Source organism: Schistocerca gregaria, unplaced genomic scaffold (genome assembly GCF_023897955.1).
Source record: "Schistocerca gregaria isolate iqSchGreg1 unplaced genomic scaffold, iqSchGreg1.2 ptg000304l, whole genome shotgun sequence".
Lineage (NCBI taxonomy): Eukaryota > Metazoa > Arthropoda > Insecta > Orthoptera > Acrididae > Schistocerca > Schistocerca gregaria.
The window spans coordinates 4706728-4732121 of record NW_026061786.1 but is presented as its reverse complement, the minus strand read 5'-3'; the positions used below and the strand labels follow the sequence as shown (position 1 = coordinate 4732121).

The 25394-nt window shown below is 36.5% G+C and overlaps 1 protein-coding gene across 1 annotated transcript in view; it reads right to left on the bottom strand.

Moving 5' to 3' along the window:
• The window catches only part of LOC126305264 (protein unc-13 homolog C-like), a 1060877-nt gene that overhangs the window by 76581 nt on the left and 958902 nt on the right, over nt 1–25394 (bottom strand). Inside the window, exons 27-29 of the mRNA XM_049992034.1 lie at nt 17203–17334; nt 8238–8463; nt 5400–5522 (exon numbers count right to left, since the gene is read on the bottom strand). Of these exons, the coding sequence (XP_049847991.1) occupies nt 5400–5522; nt 8238–8463; nt 17203–17334 (481 nt within the window). The remainder of the gene's footprint in view (nt 1–5399; nt 5523–8237; nt 8464–17202; nt 17335–25394) is intronic.

The window sequence follows — 25394 nt, the reverse complement described above, 5'->3', positions numbered from 1 at the left end:
CAACTACCCTGGACAGCAAGATCTCTGGATCTGTCCCCCATTGAGCATGTTTGGGACTGGATGAAGCGTCGTCTCACGTGGTCTGCACGTCCAGCACGAACGCTGGTCCAACTGAGGCGCCAGGTGGAAATGGCACGGCAAGCCGTTCCACAGGACTACATCCAGCATCTCTACGATCCTCTCCATGGGAGAATAGCAGCCTGCATTGCTGCGAAAGGTGGATATACACTGTACTAGTGCCGACATTGTGCATGCTCTGTTGCCTGTGTCTATGTGCCTGTGGTTCTGTCAATGTGATCATGTGATGTATCTGACCCCAGGAATGTGTCAATAAAGTTTCCCCTTCCTGGGACAATAAATTCACGGTGTTCTTATTTCAATTTCCAGGAGTGTATATACTGTGCAGCAAGCTCAATTATAAGACAAATGAATGAGAAGGAGGAAGAAAAGGTAGAACCAGTGATCTCTATTGCATGGGAATGGCGGCATATTCTCCAGCAGAAAGTGCAATGCCATTGCCTGTGGGTGGATTGTTGGAGAATGTAAGCCTCATTTCAAGCCAGACAATTTGTGAATCCCAACATTTTGCGTCGAGCTTTTCATTTTGTTGTTATTACAATGGTTTTTGACTGTAACGAGTTCTAACAAGCATTACTCCTATGTATTTTGGAGGATGACAATGATGTTAATAGGTTCCTGACCATACTATATATAGCTCATGGTGAGCTTATTTGCTACATAGTTGGAATGTAAGGCCATGTCCTTGAATTGGTTACGCTTGGCTGGTTCTGATTATAGCACATTGATAAATGTCTGAGCACAGTTGTCAGATTTATCTCCACAGGGTTGAAGCTTTTGTTTTGCATAGCAAAAGGTAGGTCATTTGCATACAGAAAGCTTCTTGTAATTGGAATCAGCACTTGGACATTGGTTTAGTTGTCAGAAAGAACAGGAACACTTTCCTGAAGTAGTCCATTTTTCTGTGCTCTCCAGTGACCTCAGTGCACTTGGAAGTGAAGAGAGTAATAAGCAGAGTAAGATAGAAGTCCTTCATCAGGTTGTACAATTTCAATGTAGTATTCAGAAATTGGCAATATCACATGCTGTTGTTAGATTCACAAAAGTCACACCAGTAACATGACAAGTATCAACCTCACCCTACATGAGCCAAAGAAGATTCAAGAGCTACTCTGTACAGCTTTACCTGGGACAAGAACCTGCTTGCACATATATAAGTAAAGGGTCAATTGTAGCTAGGCTTCTATTCAGAATAACATGTTCTAGTAGCTTGTAGAGATGCCTTAAAAGAGTAACTCATGTAAAGTTCTTAGGGTACTTTGATTCCATACCTCCTTTAAGAGAGCTATCACTCTGCCTTTTGCCATGTCTTTGATATTTAGCAGCTGATCATGCAACTATTGAAGAGTTGTAGGTTTTATTCTCTTGCTTATGGACTAAATTTCTTTCTATATTTAATTTGGATGTTATCTAATCTAGCAGCCATACTGGCTCTGCTCTCCATGATAGTCTTAGCGAGTTCTTATACCTGAAACAGGAAATAAGACCATCACTCTGCTCTTTTGACATATCTTTACTATTTAGCACCTGATCGTGCAGCTGTTGAAGAGTTGTAGGTTCTATTCTCTTATTGATGAGTTAAAGTTCTTTCTCTGTTTAATTTGGATGTTATCTAATCTAGATGCCATACCGGCACTGCTTTCCATGATAGTCTTATTGAGTTCTGCTATCTGAAATAGGAAATAAGACCATAAGATTCCTTAGGATGATTGTGGAGTATTTTAGGTACATTTTCTTTGTGTTTGACTTTCCCATTCATGAGTTGTGTTGTTGGTAACATATCCCAACTGCACTGATGGTTTAATATTTACTAGACCTAGTTGGATCATTACTGTGACATCTCTCAGCCACAAAGCATGGAGATTGCATGATCCAATTCCTCTATGGATTTTTATACAAGTCTTCCTTTCCAACACTGTTAGTGACAAGACAAGATGGTTCTCAGTTTCCACTGTCAGCTCATCAAATGGATCTTTCTCAAATAGAGTCCTGTACTTTGTAAACTTAACAGCAAGCTCAATAATAAGACAAATGAGTGAGAGGGAAGAAATAACACAGACTCAGAAGAGAGTGCTGGGTAGGAAAAAGATAGAAGAAAAGAGCCAGAAGGCTTGACACAGAGATGGGAAGTGTAGAAAAATGTGGAAAACAAACAGTTTACAGTCTAGGTGTGTGTCTTGATGGACAAATCCTAACTTTTACAGTTCAGGAAAACTGTGTTAGTTGTGACGATTCCTGATGAGTAATGTGATGTAACAAGTATTCTAGTTTCATATTGCACAGCAGGCAATTAATAATATATTGGGTATCACTATTATGACAGGCACACTTCCTGCAGTTGGGATATACAACAGTTAGGAGTCTGCTTTTCTAATATAGGGCTTCCTATTACACTCATTTCCCATTCATCTCACTGAATGAATGTTTTTCTCTGCTACATGTAAGAAAATAGTATTAAGTTAGTAGGGTGTACATGATTACTTCAATGATCAGTTTTTACAAGTGGCAGCCAAGATGGAGAAAGTTTGCTATTTCGCACACAGCTGCACTGTGCACTCATTTCTGAATAACGACAAGTGTTTAGTAAAACAGTATTTTAAGACTACAGTATCCACTCATTGTGTATATCTGGAGACTCATCTAACATACTGAACTGATTATTTCAGCAGGCTCTGAAGGTACAGAGTTCAGAAATCATGTTCGCAAAATTTCACATTCTTCAAAAATCATAGACCTGATTGTGCCATGTGGAACTAAAAGGATTAGTTAATTCTAATATGGAACATTGTTAACTTAAGTTCATGCACAGAGGCAAGCAAGATCCATACATAAATATGGCAAAACTGAGAATGCCAAATAAGCATATGTTAATGAAGCATGCTATTTTTTGGTGTATTTATTCTTCCACAGCTACTTTGGAAGTGTTATACTGAAATACTTCTTACAGAATGCTAAAAAAAATAGTGGTTATGATGGCATCATTTAAATGCACCACAATAAAAAAAACATGCTTTTAACTCTATAAATGATTTTGGAAGATTGCTGAAATGGCTAAAGGTCAACCAATAGGTTCCTGGAATGAGAAAAGCTGTTATGTTATATAAGAAATAATATCCACCAGTTATCCAGCATTTTTCATAGTCATCTTGAGCAGAAAACTTTCACCAAAGATCACGTCACACTCATCAACATGAGGGACAGCAGAACTGATCCAAAACACTGCTTTATATAGGTTAGCCCCACACTGAAAAACACAGGGATCTGCAGCACCACCATGTAGTAACCTCATTACTCTTTGTACCACCACACACAAGTCTTGCAGAAGGGAAGACAGAATCACTCGCAGGAAATGCAGCTACACCTCACCTGTGATCTACTGCAGAAGGAGGACTGGTGCTTTGGGGCATCAACAATAACCATCTACACACATAATAAAGATGAACTGCCTCCAAGCCACGGAGATTTTCCTTAGTTGACATGCACTGTCTAGATGGATTTTACCACCCTCATCTGTGAATAGAATGGATGACAGAAAGTCCACACTATGGTGGTTTGTACTATGAACCAGCAATGAAAATGTCATTGTAGATGCAAGCCTGTAGGTAATAAGGCCTGCACACATTGTGAGTGATACAGATAGTTGCACCTGTCATGGAAAATGTTCTGTATGGTTGTCTGGCTTAGCCCATGCTGCTGGGCCTATGGACTTAACCTTCACAGCTACGGTTACATTGCTGGTTCTTTGCACAAGCCATTGTGGTGCTGGGATTTCTTTCATTCAGCCAACTAACATATAAGACTACCTTTATGAAGGCCAATATTGTCCAACTGTGCAACATCTGTGGGTTATGGATAATCACCATGACACAGTGGCAGTGAACCATCAACATCAGTTCCACCTTCAATGTTTGGGTGGGTATTATTGGTGCCTTATGAGACCAGTCAAGCCTCCCATAATGCCTCACAGCAAGCATTTCTTGCAAGTGACCCTGCCTCTTCTGTTTGAAGACTTGCCTTTGGAGGTAAGCAGGGTAATGTTACCACATGATAGGGTTCCAGATCACTGCTCTTTTCGTGAGTTCCCATGTGGTTTTCAAACACTGAAACTGACACTGTCAAATATCTTTTATCTCCAACTTCAAGTGGATGCACCTCCCTTGGAACACACATCTGACACAGGCTTCTCGGTGATTCACTAAAAGTCTCCATTCCTTTTCTTTCACACCTTTTCCTTCCCCTTCAACTCTTTTGCCAGAAGAAGGAGCTGCTGGCTATGAAAGCATGTAACAGTTAAATCCTCATGTGTATGTGTTCCTCTGCTGCCACTTGGTAAGTAGATTTTTTCATCTACCTATTTACATTCTAATATCAATAACTGATTATTTTCATTATTGTATGTATCCTGCTATTTAAAACCAAATACACCATCTTCACTTGCTTTTCTTGTGTGATGCAAAACTGTTCAACAAAGTACAAAAAGTGAGTATCTGTAATGCCATCTCACCACTGTCCATAATGACTTTAGCTAATTTGCTTGAAATTGAGAAAAGCACACTTTTCGCACGAAACAGAATACACATTTGAGATTTTCTTGACCCACAGTTACTAATACACATTTCTACTTCAAGTCTACAGTATATGACACTGTTTAAGCCTTAAAGGACTAGTCCAATTAATGCAATATTTAACAAGACATTCATATTTTTAGTCCAACTTATGCAATGTATACCTATGCATTCATATGTTACTGTGCACAATCAACATCAGAGTGGGTATAATGCAACTGGTAAGTACTCCTTACATTAACAAAATTTTCCATCATCTGTATGTAATACCTAGGCAGTCAACATTTTCTTTAATTCTGTTAATCTGTTTACTACACGAAACTACATAACTATCCTGTATCGTCTTCACAGTCCCATTATTTGCATTCTCAATGTCCATGTCATTCTCTTATTAACATCATCCCATACATTAATAAGGTGTGCAACAATATTTATAGAGATTTAGCAATGAGAACATTAGATGTATTAAAATGGTAAACTGTTGTAACAGGTTATCTAGCATTTAATTACAAACTGACAGTTCCACTACTCTTTCCAGCTAAGCAGCAATGCAGCAGGTGCTTTAGCAGCAAAACCATTGTGTACATACGTGTCATAATAATCTGAAATAAATCTGTATCTACTGATTGGAATCCAAACATTTTTGTGAGTTATGCTAATCTCAGTTTGTGCATATTTCTAGTTTACTTCTATCAAAGCTCAGTTATCTTCAGTCACATTAACCAAGCATTAGCAAATGACTTGGCAAATGTTTACCTTGGCGTGATTCCCTACGTTTCTTGGCTTTCAGAGGCTCTTCTAGCCCTTCCATTCCCTCTTCCTCTTCACGTTCAATGGATATTGAACGTTGTCTAAGGTTTGATTTGTTGTTAAGTGGAACTTTAGTGTTTTTAATGAAAGAAAAAGAAAGGAGGAAAGAAAACAGATAAAATAACATATATGTTTCTTTTTTGGACAATCACAGAAATGGTACTAGAAATAAAAGCATACAAAATCTTCAAAACTTTTTCAATTTATAAAAACAAAAACAACACACAGGTTCAGAGAAGACTGGTTACTATCATGCAAATCACATCTGAAGCTCACACAGAAAGCTTACATAAATGTGGGTAGGTTGTAATACGCAACAGAGGGTTGAACTGTTTGAAGTACTTTACTTAAAGTCAGGAAGATACCATGCTAGACAGACAAATATATCTATGCTGTTATGAATTCTTCAGAAAAGCATATATCAGTTAAGTGAATCTCTCAAATCTGAAGCCATCCAACTCCATTTATACACAATATTACACTGACAGGCATATCTACCAGCAATTACACACCCAAAGTAAAATACAGGTCCATCAGTTAAGCTGTTGGTAGTAAACAAAAAATTCTCCCTGCACAATAAAATGAACATATACACACTTCATGCACAACATACCAGCACATAAAAGCAAGTGTGAACATGTGCAACGTGTTCCACACACATACATGAACACATTCAGTTTTGGATGATTAATTCTATCACTTGCACCCCTATAAATTCTCTTACTACATAAATTGTGGTTTTCAAAATTCTGTATTCAGAGTTGAAATCTGAGTGTTTGTGATTTTCAAAGATGACTTTGAATTTAAATGATACATATACATGCGTAAACCTCCTCTTGTCTCATCAACAATTTCATAAGACAACAATGTGGAATTTTTTTCACTGCACATAGGAACTGGAAACAGTACAAAATAAAAAAAAAGGTTACAATAGAAATGAGATCTCAAGTAGCTGTATTTAATAAAGTATCATCCCAAAAGAGTGCATATGGAATGCAAGAAATGTGACATTCTGCACCCTCTACATAAAAAATCACTTCTTTGGCAGTGAAGAAGAGAAAGGATTAAAAGGATTTGGCATGGAAAACTATAAAAAATTATAATTTAGATATGAATATTGCGTTAAGAGATGTCTGAGTTGCTGGTTCAAAAGAAAATAATGATCAAGAGGATCAAAAAAAAAATACCTGACTTCACTATTTCTGTACCTTCTCTCTATATTCTGGCTTCTCACTGATTTTGGTCAGCAATGTTCTTTATGTTCCACCTGTATTTGCTCTTACTGAGGACACAGAAAATGTACATAAACAGATAGGTAGACAGGTAAAGAGTGAGATATAAAAAGAACAAATGAGACCACTAATGTGGTGATAGTTAGGGGCCTCTTTTATAATTATTACTATGATGACTTCGATTCCATGGAAAAACAAAAGTCTGGAGGAACCATGTTGATATGTAATGACTGTAAGACTGTAAATTGTCCATACCATGTGCGGGGGCCCACATCTGCTTAAAAATATTGAGTACAGCTGACTTCATTGTGCAAGGAAAGAACTCTGATACCTGTAGGAGGATCCTTGAACCATTTTGTTTAAATTGGGGCAATGCACTTTTGTACTGAATATACTGGTTTCCAGTAGAGTACTGCAGGTGAACAAATGGATGCAAAATACCTGCAAGACATGATAACAGACAGATAATTTGAACATTAATGTGATATTTCTCATATAAGTGTAGCACATGATTGGTTAAAAGGATATACCAGAGTTCAGTTGTATTTTTGATGTATTTGTACATCAATATCACTGGGTACCAAAGGTATGGTAACCCATCAGTCAGGACAATATTTATGATTTATGCTTCAAGTTTTGAATGCAATCCCTCCAGCACACAAATTCATCTCTGTTACCTGCTGTTTGTTTCACACTGGTCTTAAAAGAAACTATTTGTTTAAGGTATTGGAGTCTGAGAAATTTCCATTTTGCTCTGTGCTCTATTTATGCACACAGAATACAATAAAGAAAATGGCTTGTAAAGGACGTTTTCACCAAGAAGATTTTCAAGTGCCTGTAATATCCTAACAAGGAGTATATTAGATACTTATGAAATGAACGACATAATAGTATTACCTTCCTCTTATTCTTTCTTCTTAAGGGATGAAGTGTTGGAGTAGGATTAGAGCCATGACACTTGTTCCTCAATTAGATAAATTTTAGGTAATCTTCTTTGCATTTCTACAAGTGAGTGTGAATGTGAACTAATCATCTTTCTGCAGTGAATATGTAAAACACTACAATTCAATCCAGGAGAGCCATAGGTGAACCATTATGTGTGTTTCAAGATGTGAATCAACAGTTTAAAGCTCTCATACCCTTTATGGCCTGTATTTATCTACTGTGATAGATGAAACATTGAACAACTGACAGTGTAGCAGATGGCATTGTTTCTCAAAATTGGCACTTTTTTATTTTAGTTTACTAAAATAGGGGTAATACAGTTTAATATGATTTTCTTTTGCAGATACATTGAATTAAAAACTGTGAAATTTATGATGTATTATTTGGAAACTATCCTACTCTTTCAGGAAATAGTATTTCTGTTTGATTAGCAGAGCTGAGAGGTCTTCCCTTGAAATTGTGAGAATGTTGTACACTAAAATAAAAAGAAATCAAATAGCCAGTGACTGGAAATTCCATTCACTGATTGTTTGATACTGTAACATGTTGTCATGGATACTGAACAGAGGACAGTAAAAGGCAAAAAGTGCAATATGAAACTGCTTACCTTCATTTGTCTGAGTTGTGACAAATGTCTTTATTAGAGTATCTGTTGTTTGCGTGTACAGTGAGAGAGCGTAACGAAGTGACTGGAGCTCAGGGCTTTTCTCCAAGAATGCTTTTTTCAATCCATTACCACCTGCATGGAAATATAGTTTGATTGTATCCAGTGCCACATCAAGCACAGCACACTGCTTTGGCGAGAGATTCTTCTCAACTTCTTTTGAGATGTCCTAAATGATTCAACATAACAAATTTCTGTATTAGTAGGAATAATGAATATGAGAAAGATGTTCATGAACAAAAACGTTTGAAGAGAATATAATGGTCACACTTTTAGTCAGTAAAAATCATGAGATTCAATTACATATCAAAGAGACACAGACTGCAACACTGAAACCAAAGTGGAAAAAGCTCTGTTCCTTATTATTAATGAGATTTCAGTTCATCATGTATCTACCTTTTATTTGTCAGGATATGGTATCTATCAGTTCATTTTGTCATGGTCCCCAGTTTTATCATTAGATCTGCTTTTGAGGTTAGAGGGTGTAGAAATTCTTGTGTATGTGATTCTATCACATACGAATCAATCACAAAAGCAATCTGATTTATCATATCTGTTGAAGTGAAATGTTTATATTCATCTCTCTGCTGTATACTATATCTATGTCTTTGGTTGGTATCACAGAATAAAATACATGTGTCTTGTTATAGCAACTATGTCGTGTGTATACTTTATGTTGTGCCCTTTAGTTCTTACTTGGATTTTCTGCAATAGTTTATGAACCCAGTACTATTATTATTATGTAGTATTCTGCCTAGTGGCAGGTCCATCTCTTTATACGGGGAATTACTGATTCCACTGTTCCCTGTCTTCAGTTTCTTCCTTCAGTCTGTTATATCTCCTTGTATCTTTCATGTCGTCCAGATGTTTCCTCTGAGTTTCCCTTTGATGACATCATGTTTGAGTCCCACATATCTAAGTATATGTCCAATCCAGTTAGCCTTTCTCTGAAGAATTGTGTACAGAATACTTCTCTTCTCTCCTACTCTTCGCAGTACATCATCATTTTTTATGCGATCTGTCCGCTTGATCTTTTCCATTCTCCTCCAGCACCACATTTCAAAGCTCTCTAAGTATTTGTTCTCCTTCTTTCTCTGCTCCATACAGTGCAATGCTCCCAATGTAGCACTTTATCCTTTTTTCCCCTTAATGCCAAACTCAACTTGCTGGGCAGCAGAGTCCTCTTCTTGTTGAAAGCAGCTTTGGCCATGGTGATTCTTGCTCAGATTTTGTTGGTGCAGTGGGCATCCTTTGTGATAAAACTTCCCAGGTATTTGAACTGATTCACATTTTTCGATGTTGATTTCCATGCTGTATTTTCTTCCTGTTTCCACCAAATTGTTCCTCATGTGTTGCAGCTGTCTCTGTTTTTTAGCGAGCACTACCAGGTCATCTGCATACTTGATGGTGTTGATAAGACGTCCTCCTACTTTGAAGTTTCCGCATTTCTTCAGCCCTTCTCTTGCCAGAATTTCTCCATACAGGTTGAAGAGACTTGGCGACAGACAACATCCTTGTCTCACTCCCCTTCCTATTTCCACACTGTTTGTTTCTTTGTAGTTTAGTCGTACCTTTACCCTTTGTCCCAGGTACAAGTTCCTTATAAGTCTCCGATCTCTCCAGCTGATTCCTATTTCCTTAAGGATGTTCATCAACTGACTCTGCCGAAGGCCTTCTGCCAGTCTATAAAACTAGCACAAACTTCTTCATTAATGGCCAAAACTCTCTCTGACAATATCCTCATCATGCCTTTCCTGAAGCCAAACTGGTCTTCTCCCATGACTTTAATTTTGTTTTCCAACAGTCTATTTAGTATTCTTGCAATGATCTTTGCCACATGTGATATCAGAATAATTGTTCTATAATCACTAAACTTCTTGGCTTGCTTTTTCTTCTCAAGAGTAGCCATTGTGACATCCAAAATGTCTTCAAGCCATTCTCCAGTTTCATAGATTTTGTTTATGATTTGTGTCAGAACTTTCAAACATTCATTTCTTATTTCTCTGAGCAAATCCACTGGTATGTCATCATCCCCTGTAGCTTTTCTACTCTTCATGTCCTTTATCACCTTCTCTACTTCCCTTGTCAGTATACAGGGCCCTCTTTCAACTTCGTCAATAGCTTCCTCTGTCTCGATGTTGATGTCATCTGGGTCATGTTCTGTATCTTATAGTTTCCTTATCTATTCTTCCCATGTTTTCAGCACTTCCACTTGTTCAGTAACCACTTGTCCTCTAGAATCTTCTATTCCAAACATCCTTACACTTTTGTTCTCTCCTTCTCCCAGTTTCTTAGTTTTCTGGTATATAAGATCATACCTTCCTCTTCTTTGTAGTTCTTCTACTTTGTCACACATTTCTTCCAAGTACTTTTCCTTTGCTTTGTCTGTTTCCCTCCTGTGGGTGTTGTTAAGTCAGCTGTATTCTTCTTCATCAACATTTTTACACTTCCTCCTTTCCTCCATCTTCTCCATCATCTCATTGGTGATCCTGGGTTTTCTCATTCTCTTTGTTTCCCTCCCAGCTTCACTCTTCAGAGTACCTAACAAAACCATTTTTACATTTTGCCAATGAGCTTCCACACTTGAACTTGTATTTTTGTTTCCCACTTTGTTAAATTTTTTCTCTAACGATTCTCCTACTGCCAATTATTTTCTATTAGCTTTTCCAAGTCCCATCTCTGTTTTCTCCTCCCATGCTGTCGGATCTTCTTCAGCCTCGTGCTGATATCTGCAACCAAAAGGTTGTGGTCCGTGTCGATGTCGGCAGCTGGCTTGGTCTTGGCGACCTTCACACTGCCCCTAAACCTTTGTTTGATGAGTATGTAGCCCATTTTAATATCTGTTCACATCTCATGGGCTCTTCCATGTGTACAGTTTACTCTTCCTTTTCTTGAACCAAGTGTTCATCACCACCAAATTATTTCGGTGACAGAATTCCACTAGCATTCTTCCTCTGTTGTTCCTTTTTCCTAATCCATATTGTCCAAGAATATTTGCTTCATTGCCTTGTCCATACTATTCCAGTACCCATGATTAAGGTATTTACTTTTCCTGTTCCTTCAGATGGAATGATGTCTTCTATTTCATTATACATTTTCTCGGCTTCTTCGTCATCATGATCTGATGTTGGCATGTACACTTGGACTCAGTACACAATTCAAGAAAGGAATTGGGTATTGCAGTTTTACATTTTGTGATGCCAGAAATGCGTTAGTGTATGTTGCATGCTATGCACAGTTCATACTGTATATATGTGAACAACTGCTGCACGTTTCTCTTGTGGAATTTTTGCGGTTGTAAATCTGAACTGTTTTACAGGACTACAATGGCTTTTTGTGGCATAGAGAAGCTGTGTGGGGCTGAAAATTGGACTATTTGGAAGTTACGAGTATGAAATTTACTAAATGCGTCAGACAGTGCATATGAAGTGTTTATTGGCGATGTAGAAAAACCTGCAGCTTTGCCAGTGGATGCAACATTGGCACAAATAGATGTGTTCAATGCTGCACTAAAAACACGGGACAAAGCTGATTGTGCAGCAAGTCAGATTATTGTTAGAACTGTAGAAGCAACGTCGTGGTGTTGTTGGTTGCATGTGAGAGTGCACAAGATATGTGGGACAAGCTACATGCTGTTTGAACAGAAAACAAAGCAAGGTGCACATTCTGTTCAGTCAGAATTCTTCAATTTTTGCATGGTGACACATCTCACTAGTTTTGAAAACTTGCAGGAACTCAATGTGAAACCCGATGACTCATTGTTAATGGTGCGACTACTTGACAAACTGCCTGACAATTATCAAAGTCTGTGACAGTCGTTGTGGGCAAGATCTGAAGATCAACAAACACTAAAATGTTTAATGGATGTGTTAACAGGACGAGGTAGTTGCACTTTTCGTTTCCAAAGCAAACATTAAAAATGCAGATGGCATCACTATGACGAATGTTACTTCGTCAGACAAATACAAAAAGTCTACAGACAAAAAGAAGCTCAAATGTTTCGGTTATGGTGGATTTGGCCATATTAAAAAAAAATATATATGTCCAAATGTGAAACATAAACAAAAAACTGTCCACAACTAAAATAAAAATGATTTGCCTGACCAGACTTTCATTGATGAAGTAATAAATGCGGAATTGGACAAGGACAAGGACTCATGGATCACTGATTGTCGAGCAATGAATCATATGGCTAAGAAAACTGAGTGGTATACATTATTTACTAAATTTGCAACACCACTGCAGATATGCACAGGCAATGATTTGACTATGAGCACACTAGGAAAAGGGAAGCTTTTGTCAATGGAAAATGGAAGTTGTGCCATACGTATAATGTTTTGTATACTCCAGAATGCTGAAGATATCTCTTTTATGTATCATCTGCTATGGACAAGGGATTAGACTTTTATTCATTGAATGACATGTGTGAGTTCCGAAACAATGGCGTTGTAAAAGTGTGTGGCATAGGTAGTGGCAACTTATTGAAGATTTTGATTTGAGTGACAAAACAAATTCAGCCTTGTGATTCTGAGGTAAATTTAGTGTCAAAGGACTCTCTGCAAATTTGGCTTGAACGCTTGGGTCAACAAATCAAGCATCATGTCCAACAATTCTTGAAGCAGCATGGTGTTGCAGTTGAAGACTTCGGCAAAGAATTTTGTAAGGTATGTGTTAAGGGGAAGCAGCATCACAGCAGTTTTCAGTTACAACAGCAGCATGCAACACAACCTGCAGAAGTGATTCATGCTGATATGTGTGGAGCTATTGAGTGTAAATCGCTGGGGGGAGCAGAATATTTTCTTTGCTTCACTTGTGACTTTTCAAGATTATGCATGATATATTTCCTCAAGCAGAAGTCTGAGACTGCAGAGAAGATTACAGAAATGGTGAACACTGTGAAGAATTTTTGTGGTCAATTACCAAAAGCATTTCAATGTGATGGTGATGAGAATTTGATAATACTGAAGTTAAAGATTTGATGAAATTAAATGGCATACAACTTGTCATCACAAATCCTTATACTCCAGAGCAGAATGGATGTGCAAGGCCCATTACAGAACATTTGTGGAACTAGCTTGAACCATGTTGCTAACTCAGGGCCTGCCAAAGTTTTTGTGGGCAGAAGCAGAAAACACACCTGTTCATGTGTTAAACAGAACTGGTACAAGTTGCGTGGATGAGGTATTCACTGGGAAGGTGATACAGCAAAATAAACTTCATATTTCTGGGGTGAAATATTTTGTTCATGGTCTGAAGGAAAAGTGAAAGAAATGGGATCCAAAAGGAAAATCAGGAATCTTTGTTGGTTATTGTGATGGCATTGATGGCTTTTGAGTGTGGATTGAATAAGAAATATGAATTTTTCGGAGTAAGGATGTTGCTTTTGAACCTGAGAAAACTGGTAGGACAATGGTGTTACTCCCAAGTGAAACAGGCAATGGACAATTGAAGAATCATGAAGATGCAAGTGTGTTTAAGGAGCCTACAAAAGAAAGTTCTAGTAAAAGAGAATTGAGGAATAGGCAACAACTGAAGAAACCAAAGCACCTTATTGAAATTATTTTGGCTGAAATAAATGAGCCAAAAAATTATTCAGAGGTTATTAATTCTGTAGATCATGAACACTGGAGAAGAGCAATGGAGGAAGAAATGACTTCATTGAAAGAAAATGCTACGTGGACTTTCGAACCTCTGCCACCAGATCGTAAGCCCATTACAAACAATTGGGTTTACAGAATTAAGTGTAAGTCTAATGGTAAAATTGATTACTATAAAGCAAGACCAGTGCTTCATCATGGATTTTGTCAACAAAAAGGTACTCACTATAACGAATGTTCAGTCCTGTTGCTAGACATGATACAATTAGATAAATTTTGAGTGTTTCTGCTAGTGAGCAACTTCAGTTGGCACAATTTGATGAAAAATGTGCTTTTTTGAATGGCTTCTTAAAAGAAGAGATATATATGGAGCAGCCTTAGGGATTTAGTGATGGAACTCATTGGATATGCAAACTTCATAAAAGTTTATATGGACTAAAACAATTTCCAAAGTGCTGGAACCAATGGTTCAAGGACTTCCTAATAAATCTTAGGCTTGCAGAAAGTAAGGTAGATCCATGTTTGTTCTATCCAGAAAATTGCAATGATAAGTTAATGGTAGTTTTGTGTGTAATGATGGATTAATATCTGCAAGTAAGAAGAAGGATATTGAACTTTTCCTAAAGGAAATTCAAGATGAGTTTAAAATTACTGTTGAGCCAGTAGGACATTACTTAAATATTAATATTGTATGTCATGATAATGGATCAATAGAGATTAATCAAGAAAGTTATGCTAAAGGTATTCTTCAATGGTTTAACATAACAGAGGCAAATCCTGTGTCAACTCCAATTGAGCAATATCTGCAGCCAAATGAGTTAACCAGTGATAAACCAACTTATGCCCAATATCGAGAAGCAGTTGGCTGTCTTATGTTTTTAGTTTTTGGTACAAGGGCCAATGTAGCATTAGCAGTGAGCTGTGTGTCAAAATTTTTAGAGTATCCTCAAGAAAATCACTGGTCTGTGGTAAAAAGAATCCTAAAATACATAAAAGGTTCAGTGTCATTGGGTATAAAATGCAATGCTAGTCATGCAAACAGAAGACTGGAGATATATACTGATGCTGATTATGTCAGTGATCCAGCAACCTGATGCTCCGTTAGTGGCATGGTTGCAAGATTTTGTGGAGGAGCAGTTACTTGGGCAGGTGGCAACATTTGATATCACTGTCAAAAACAGAGTCAGAGTATGTGGCTGCCAGTGAAGGGGCAGGAGAAGGAATATGGCTATCTAAGTTCTATGAAGAAATGTCACGACTAGAGAGTGTTCCTGTCCTTCTTGTTGATAACACAAGTACAATTAAACTGGCCAAAAATCCTGACTTTCACAAGAGGTCAAAGCATATTGATGTTCCCTTGCCTACACCTATGAGAAGATTCAAGGAAACCAGTTAGCCATTGAGCACATACCAGGCAATCAGCAAGCTGCAGATATTCTCACCAAACCATACGCACATGTCCAGCTTAAATATTTAAGATCATTAATTGCAATGTGTTAAATACTGCATTTAGCAAGATAAACATTTAGGGGAAGTGTTGAAGTGAAATGTTTATATTAATCTCTCTGCTGTGTACTATATCTATGTCTTTGGTTGGTGTCATAAAATAAGACACATGAGTCTTGTAATAGCAATTACATCATGTGCATGCTTTATGTTGTGTCCTTTAGTTCTTTTTTGAAGTTTCTGCAAAAATACTGAAAGGAAAATTCTCTTGAGAAAACTATAAAGTTAAGAGGCAGAATTGCTACCCAGTACCTTCAAGAGAAATGTCAGTATGGCCAATAGATACCTACAAAAGTATGTACAATATTCCAGCTTTCTGGAGTATAGCTCCTTCCTCAGGTCAGAGAAAGGGATAAATTGGAAAACATTAAAAAGGGAGACCATGTCACTAAGATCCCCGAACAAGAGAGCTTCATCTTTGGTGCTGTGATTTCTCCTTATGGTTATCATATTTATCTTTTGATCAGAATAGAAAATTGTAATACCACAAAAGTTATTTCATACATTATTAACACAGAAATACTAAAACTGTAAATCAATTACTTAAAAATATTAATTTTGCTGAACATTCAGTGCAAATCTTTGAATTGTTTAAGCATTCTAGATACTACACTATCTTTGGCAAAAAATTATATTCTAAGTTAGTTGCTTTTCAAGGCTGGAGTTAACTCTGAGCCAGTTGTCACATATAGTTCTATGGCTAAAAGTAACATTTTGTATTTAAAAGCAAATAAGTCAATGTATCTGACAAAAATAGAAGAAATTCATTTATAAGATAACAAAAAAATCACCAATTCCACTTGCAGCATACAAAAATCATGATGACTCTAGGACTACAATGGAAACAACAATTCATCTGGATGGAGTGAATCTTTTGGAGACTAATGATACAAAAGATACATGAAAATGTGTTGGGTTTGTTTGTGAAATAACTTTTCTGTAACTGGTCAAGATTTTCTTTTTATTTGTATTTTGCACGATATGCTTTGGGAGATGTTTCCCATTTCCAAGTGTGGTTTCTGTTTCTGTTGTCTTTGGGTTTTCTTGTGATTCAGTTGTTCAGAAACATGCACATATTAAACATCACACACAATTTTCTGTGCACAGTACACAATGAAAATTTTCATTACATACTGTGCACAGAAAATTGTGTGTGAAAATTTTCATTGTGTGCTGTGCACAGAAAATTGTGTGTGATGTTAAATAGCTGCGAGTTTCTAAACAACTGGATCACAAGAAACCAAAAAAGACAAAAGAATAATACAGTACTTCATATATCAAAACCACATGCAGAAATAGCATAGGACACAGAAAGCACACTTGAAAATAGAAATCATTTCCTGGAATGTGTTGTGCAAAATATAAATGAAAAAAAAAAAAAAAAACTGAGACGCTTATCATAAAAGTTATTTGAAACACGACTCCATTGTATTTACAGTCACAGGCTTTCATCAATCATTTCTAAAGGATGAGGTCACATTCAAAACATGTTGTGCTTACTGCATCAAATATTTCTTAAATACTGCAATGAACCTGTCATTTAGGGCAAGACTTGATTAGAATTTAAGTTTAAATGTGTAAGTGAGAACAGGAGATATGCTTATAAGTATTCCTTCAAACCTAGAAAATAAATGCGAATAAGTTTTAGAGAGTACTGTATTCATTAACTGCTGTATACATTTTTTGAAATAGTAATTATACAATGCTATATAATGAATTAATATACATTATCATCAGTAACTTCATTCACAATATTGATGATTTTTTAAACATTATGTGCTGATATTACAGAAAAACTAACTTACCATTACTCCACTAAGAGCGTTTTTTACATCCTGTTTTCCAGCCATGTGGTTCTTGAAAAGACGAGACATGTCTTCAATCTTCGCATTTGCAGCCAAATTCTTGGCATTATCTGTGAGGTTCTTTAAAATCATCTGAAATCAAAGCAAAAAATGAAATGTAAAATAAAGGCATCACTATAGTGGTAGAATTATGGCTTGCACAAGAGCAAAATTTTAATCAAGTATAGAAATAACACAGACCAATAACCCATGGTGAGTGTCAATACAGATAAAGAAATACTCAGTTTTAACAGTTGGATGAGGTACAAACATGCAAAATCATTTCAGAGTACATGGAAGCATTCCACAGCTAATGAAACTTTTTATAACTTTCACCATGTTGTTGTTGTTGTTGTGGTCTTCAGTCCAAAGACTGGATTGATGCAGCTCTCTAGACTAGTATGTCCTGTACAAATCACTTAATCTTGGTAGAAATACTGCAGTCTACATCTTTTTGAACATGCTTACAGTAGTTATGCCTTGGTGTCTCTCCTCTACAGTGTTTACCCTTCACCTAATGCTACAAGTGTCCAATATCCTAATATAATTTTCTCAGAATAACCTGACCTAAATTATTTCTGTTCTGTTACTCTTGATACAGAAGTGAAGCACCAGAGATGGTAAATAATGGGTGTGTTGATTCACCAGAGGCGAAAATAAAGAAGACTCATGTGGTGTTGTACTGGCCATTTTGTGTGTGTGTGTGTGTGTGTGTGTGTGTGTGTGTGTGTGTGTGTGTGTGTGTGCGTGTGTCCATGTCGGTGTGTGTGTGTGTGTGTGTGTGTGTGTGTGTGTGTGTGTGTGCTTGGCACGCTCGGACACGCGTGTAAGTCACAGACCCTTCCAGACCCAATTGAATGACTGAGAACACAGTTTGTAGAAATATGTCTGTGATTTTTATGAAAAACTGTCTTAACCAAAGTTTTGCCTGCGGCAACAAAGCAATGATAAAATAGAAGAAATAACTGCCAAATTAGAACTTGCAATGTCAGGTTAACTATGCATTAATATGAATACATTTAAACAGATTCTATTGTGCTATTTTAGAATGTTGTCAAAGGTGAACTAAATTGCTGACTTTACCAAGTTCAAAAAATATTTTCAATTAGTAGTGTTAGTTGAAGTAAAAAAAGTAAACAGAACTATAACCTCAGCACTGTTTAAATCAATTAAACCTTTACAAAAGAAAGTCTTCAAAAAGTGTCCTGGAGGACACAGAAAATGGAAAATAACTGTATTTCTGGCTTTACTTTACAATCAAAATATTGTAAACATGAAGCAAAGAAGTCATTCATCAAAGAGCCATTTAGCAGAACCCATGTAGGGAACAATCTCCAATATGTTACATACACACAGTAGGATTAGAATATAAATGAAGACTGAAATTTGTTTTTATTCATTCAATGTAGAAAAACTTTTGTAGAAAATTAATGACAACAAAGAATGTAAACAGATAGATTATGAACAAGATGAGAAGGATGCAAATCAAAAGGCTATTGTGTTGTATTTACTGGTCCTGTCATCAACAAAAGCATCTTTTGCATAAGACATTGGACAAGTCAAGTAATAAGTACAGTTCTGAAAGTGATCTCTATGCCTACTTATTTAAGTTTCAGCAAAACCCTTTATACATTAATTATTTATATAATACACTCCATGAATTTAAATATTTTTCAATGGAGTAAAAGCAATGATGTTGTAAATATGACTTCAGAAAATTTACAAAGACTTTGACCTCAGTAATGGCTTTTATGTTTTCAGGAAGTAAATTTTTGTTTTCTCTGGTAAAGTGATCACGTATATCAGAGATTTTTTTCAGTCTGCAGTCCTTATCTATTACATTTATTTTAAATAATATAAGGGTTCCCATAATGCATATACATGGAATGGAGGAATACCAGATATCTTAAAAAGAGCTTTGCAAGAGTCTTTAGGTTTGCATCCATACATGATTGTAATGGCCTTTTTGTAGTTTGAAATTGCTATTAGCTGTTTTAGAGTGTCGCCATAAACTTACTCTATATTTAAGGCAAGAATGGAAGTAGGCATGATATGCATTCATTACTGTTTCCTCACTAAAGCTCGATTTTAATGAGCAAAGAAGGCAACATGTATTGCTCAGTTCTACATTACGGTATCCAATATGCTTTTTCCGCTTTCCATTGCTTTGGAGCCAAAGGCCTAGGAACAATAAAAGATGGAATTTACAGAACAAAAAGACGATGAAATTTCTAATCCAGAAACAGATGAAAAAATGAAGCAAAGTATTTATCATGATCAACATAAATTTTCACTATAATTTCATGATTTTGAGGGCATACATTGCAGTCATTTCATGGCAATGACAAACATCCATTTAAAAGTGTATCCTGGACTCCGAGGAAACAACATTTGTAGTAAGTTGGAGCCAACTGAAGAAAAAATGATTTGGTTAAAGGTAAGAAGAGCCAAACATCTGAACTGAAAAAAGCTATGCAAAAAGTGTTCAATGTGCATATTAGAGTTGCAGAGATCCTCCAACTGCTGTCACAATGACATGGGAAAGAGATTGCCAGTCATGGTGACCCTGATGAGGACATGCTATTCTAATACCTGATAAATGTGGATACAAGATGATTCATGAACAACACATTTTTGTGACATACAAAATATGCAAGATTCTATGAAAAAACTGAGAATTTATGAAACTGGGGTAAAGTTGTTGCTGAAATAACATTAAAAATTTACAGTTATGAAATCTTCAGAATCTGAAGTGACAAATATGTCAAGGACATGTAACACAATCATCAGAAATGCAGCTTCTGTTCCAAACAAAAAGTGTTTCAGCTGTGTTGCCAGTGGTCATATGTTAAGCAATTGCAACCAATAGAGTGTAGGAAAGAGATGAGTCAGTTGCAGTAAGTTTGGGCATATCTCAACTGAATGCATGAAAAAAAGGAAGAGTAATCAAAAGATGACAATGAATGTAAATGATAACTTACATGCATGTCTGAAACAACAGGCACTGTTGATGGTCCACAGCGGTATGAAATATTTTCAAAATTAATTTGCTGACTCCCAAATTCCTTTACATCAGATGTATCAGGGATAGCCCCCCCCACCAACAGTGACATGCAGACCAGAACTCAAATCTGGATTTTCCACTTATCACAATCAGCAACCTTAACCACTTTGGCTACCTATTCACGCTTGCTCTCCTAACTAACTCAAATTTTCATATGTCGCATTGCCACTAAGTTCATCACCTCATGTTCACAACATAATGCTGTCTACATCCTTCTCTTGTAGTCTGAAAAATCCATCACCTAATGCTTGTAACATCACAGTTGTGAGCGTTAGGTGATGAATTTAGTGCCCTATGTTAGAAGGATGAAGACAGTGTGACATTTAGAGGTTTGGATTGGTCCAAGGAGCATGGAAGGATAGCCAAAGCGGTTAAGGAAACCACTTGTAGTAAGCAAGAAATCCGGGTTCGAGTCCAGGTCTGGCACAGATTTTCATAAATCACAATTAGGTAGCAGATCAATATCTAACAGATGTAAATTTAAAAATGTCCAAACACATAGCAGTCAGGTGAAGGCACTCATTGATTGTCAAAGCAAACTTAATTTATTACACCAAGATATTTATGAGCTATTGGATACTTCAAGACTGCAAGAGAGAATTGTGATCCTGTCAGAATCTGAGAAAAACACTGCCTATTTTACAGGCACCATTAAAACAGACGATGTTGAAATTGAAACATGCTACTTAAGTTGTTTCTGGAGAAGCAATGAATTTAGTCATGTTGTTGTTGTTGTGGTCTTCAGTCCTGAGACTGGTTTGATGCAGCTCTCCATGCTACTCTATCCTGTGCAAGCTTCTTCATCTCCCAGTACTTACTGCAACCTACATCTTTCTGACTCTGCTTAGTGTATTCATCGCTTGGTCTCCCTCTACGATTTTTACAATCCATGGTGCCCTCCAATGCTAAATTTGTGATCCCTTGATGCCTAAGAGCATGTCTTACCAAGCAATCCCTTCTTCTAGTCAAGTTGTGCCACAAACTTTTCTTCTCCCCAATCCTATTCAATACCTCCTCATTAGTTATGTGGTCTACCCATCTAATCTTCAGCATTCTTCTGTAGCACCACATTTTGAAAGCTGCTATTCTCTTCTTGTCCATGTTTCACTTACATACATGGCTACACTCCATACAAATACTTTCAGATATGACTTCCTGACACTTAAATCAACACTCTATGTTAACAAATTTCTCTTCTACAGAAACGCTTTCCTTGTCATTGCCAGTCTACATTTTATATCCTCTCTACTTTGACCGTCATCAGTTATTTTCTCCCCAAATAGCAAAACTCCTTTACTACTTTAAGTGTCTCATTTCCTAATCTAATTCCCTCAGCATCAACTGACTTAATCTGACTACATTCCATTATCCTCGTTTTGCTTTTGTTGATGTTCATCTTATACCCTCCTTTCAAGACACTGTCTATTTCATTCAACTGCTCTTCCAAGTCCTTTGCTGTCCCTGACAGAATTACAATGTCATCGGTGAACCTTAAAGTTTTTATTTCTTCTCCATGGATTTTAATACCTACTCTGAACTTTTATTTTGCTTCCTTTATTGCTTGCTCAATATACAGATTGAATAGCATTGGAGTGAGGCTACAACCCTGTCTCACTCCCTTCCCAACCACTGCTTCCCTTTCATGTCCCTCAACTCTTATAACTGCCATCTGCTTTCTATATGAATTGTAAATAGCCTTCTACTCCCTGTATTTTACTCCTGCTACCTTCAGAATTTGAAAAAGAGTATTCTAGTCAAAATTGTCAAAAACTTTCTCTAAGTCTACAAATGCTAGAAACTTAGGTTTGCCTTTCCTTAATCTTTCTTCTAAGATAAGTCATAGTGTCAGTATTGCCTCACGTGTTCCAACCTTCCTATGGAATCCAAACTGATCTTCCCCGAAGTCGGCTTCTACCAGTTTTTCCATTCGTCTGTAAAGAATTTGCGTTAGTATTTTTCAGCTGTGGCTTATTAATTTGATAGTTCAGTAATTTTCACATGTCAACACCTGCTTTCTTTTGGATTTAGTCATAGAAACCAGAAAAGATCTTCGTGATGAAACTGAAACTTTAGTACAAAGTGCTGGAGTCACTACAGGTAGCCAGAAATTGATGTTCGTTTCAGGTGTTTCCATATAGTAAATGAATCAGAATTAGTTATTGAAAACTCAGTTAGTGTTAAAAAAGAAAAATATTGAATATTTAGTGACAAATTACAGTTCACAGATACAAAGTACACCAATGTCAGCATGAAAGTTGTTGGGAAAAAAAGAAAACACAATACAGCAGACTCCAAACATTCTCACCACGACAGAAAGAAATTTTTAAGTCAAGTCCATATGTGGCTTGGCCAAGGAAGGAATTATTGAGCCACATTCATTGGAATATGCTAACAACACTGTCACTATAAGAAATAAAAATGGCAAGCATCAAATTTGTATTGACAACCGAGAATGATCTGGGGTTACATAAGACTTTATTAGAAAGAGTACTGAGAGAGGTGAGAGAACTTGTTAATCACAAAATGGATTGAAAATGACTGAGTTCCCAAATAGCTGATAAGATAGCAAAAATAAATGACAAGATAATAAAAACAAAAACTGAGTGGTGAGACAGCAGAAGTATATAACAAGGTAATTAATGGACCATATGACTTATTAACACAATCTGAAGATGAATTAAAGGGGAAATTAACAAATGCATGTGAGAAAACAGACAATGTGACAGATAAATTAAATAATATATTTGACAGAATAATCAATTCAGAAACTAAGTATACAGAACAGAGGTTGACATAAGAAATTTTCCACATTACAACAGATGTGTCAGAAAGTAAAACAGAACTGCATGTTGAACAGAATGATACTGTATCACATATTAGGAACCTTCAATGTATCTGATATGTATAGGATGAAATATGAAGTAGATAATTCATGTAATTATTGTGTAGAAGTTGAAAACAAAGTATTGATCAAAGTAGAGAATGAAGATTAGGATGTAAGGGATTGTGGTAATTTAAAAGATTTTTTTCTTTTTTTTTTTTTTTTTGTCAGCAGACAGAGAAAATGATGTAGCTGTTTTAGTGAAGCTGTCAGAAGTAGCTGGGTTTCTAAAAGGAGAGCTGAAAGCTATTTAAAATCTACTGTGTTTATGGAGAAATATTTGAGTAAAATTTGTAATGTGTTTAAATATAAGTGGAAGATGGCACACACACACACACACACACACACACACACACACACACACACACACACACACAATGGCAGTAGGACAGTAAAACTGAAGAATACAGATTTGTCTATGAAGAAAAATTTTTGGCTGGGTGAACTGCTGAATATATTGTGCTGTGTCTTATGCTAGAATCTGGGTTGCAATATACGGTAAAATCTTATAGTTATATTACATTTGATCATGATAGGGTGTTGTACAGAATGTAGATCAGTAAAGATTTACATCCTAAAGCGAATAATATTCTTTATGAGTTATTTGCTTGGTGATACATGGCTCCAAGCCATGTAGATAATTTTCAGTTTTTCATTCTTCTGTGCTGTCTCTTCAGCTTTTCTATTCATCTGTCACAATTATCTTATTAAATCAGTGCCACCCTTTCTGTGCTAAGATATGATGATGATTATCAGAAACATACAACTTATACACATAAGAAATTTAATTTCTGGGTGGACTTGGATCTAGAATTGGCTGCTTTGGAGTTGCCAGATGCTAACTTAATTGCTGTTTCTGTGTACCACTCCTGAAATAGCAATTTTTAAAATTTTGTCAGCAAATTGGAAAGCTGTCTGTGTTATCTAGTGTGCCTTGGAACAAAAATTGCCTTATGTGGAGACATCAGAATCCATATTGGGGAAGGTAGTGACAAAGATAGAGCTTGTATGAACTTATTAAGCAGCTATGGACCATTTGTGGCAAGTTCTCTAGCAACAAGAGGAGATGCTGTCTTGATACAGCTGTCACAATCCTAAATACTTGAGAGTACAAAGTAAGTGTCATTGTCCCTATGCTTGCAGAGCACAGTGCAGTGACAATGAAGCTATGGACAACATCGTTAAGTAGCTGAAAAATTCCCAGCTGGGATTCAAATTATGTATTCAGAAGTAGGGTAATTTCAATTAAAAATTTAGGTGATTTCAAATCTGCAGTGTCTTCTACAGATTGGTATCAAATGTATGAAGAACTTCCACAAAAATAGTACATTCTGTTCCTTGTTCCAGACTCTTCAAGTTAAATAAGACAATAATTTTTCATTAAAACCCAAGGTATATCCAACTGCCAAATAAAAAGACATACAGGAAACTGTCAAAGTAAAGAGTGGGTACACCTCTAGATCAGCTAAAATAAAATGCATTGTACAACTTCTAGATGATAAAATCAAAGCCATTAGGGTTATTGGCATTAAGGACAGGCTATACTGAAATTATTTACAGGCCAAAAGGATGCATACAAAATAAGTAGAGTAAGCAAAATTAAAGAAACTCACAGTCCTTGCAAAGCAGCATGGGATCTGTTTAATGAACATAGGCAAAAGTCTCTTTTTGCTCAAATTCTTGCAATCCAGTTGAATTTAATGAATATATTACAAACATAGGGGAAAGTGCAATAGGTGAAATCCTAGACTTCAGAACACATCCTGCTGTAGCTATGAAATTTGAAAATAAATGCAGCATGGTAATGTGGAAGAGAGTGTACTCAAAAGACAATAAAAATAGTAAACAGCTACAAATAATCAGGGAAGCCTTATATTTACAGGATGTAATAAATACATAAATGCCTTGATACCTGGGAATTTACAGACTTCCAGAAAGTAGCACACACAGTGCCAGTTTACAAAAAATATAATCCACATGAAGTGTTGAGCTACAGGCCTATATCTACAGCAGCAGTGATGGAGTCCATAACGAAAGATCAGCTATTGAATTATTTTGAAGGAAATATCCTCTTTTATGATACACAGCACAGCTTTCAGAAGAAAAAGTCAACTATGACAGCAGTACTTGAATTAGTTACAAATATAAGTCAGAGTCTTGAATACAAGGAGTCGACAGCACAGGAATTCTCTGACCTTGGTATGACAT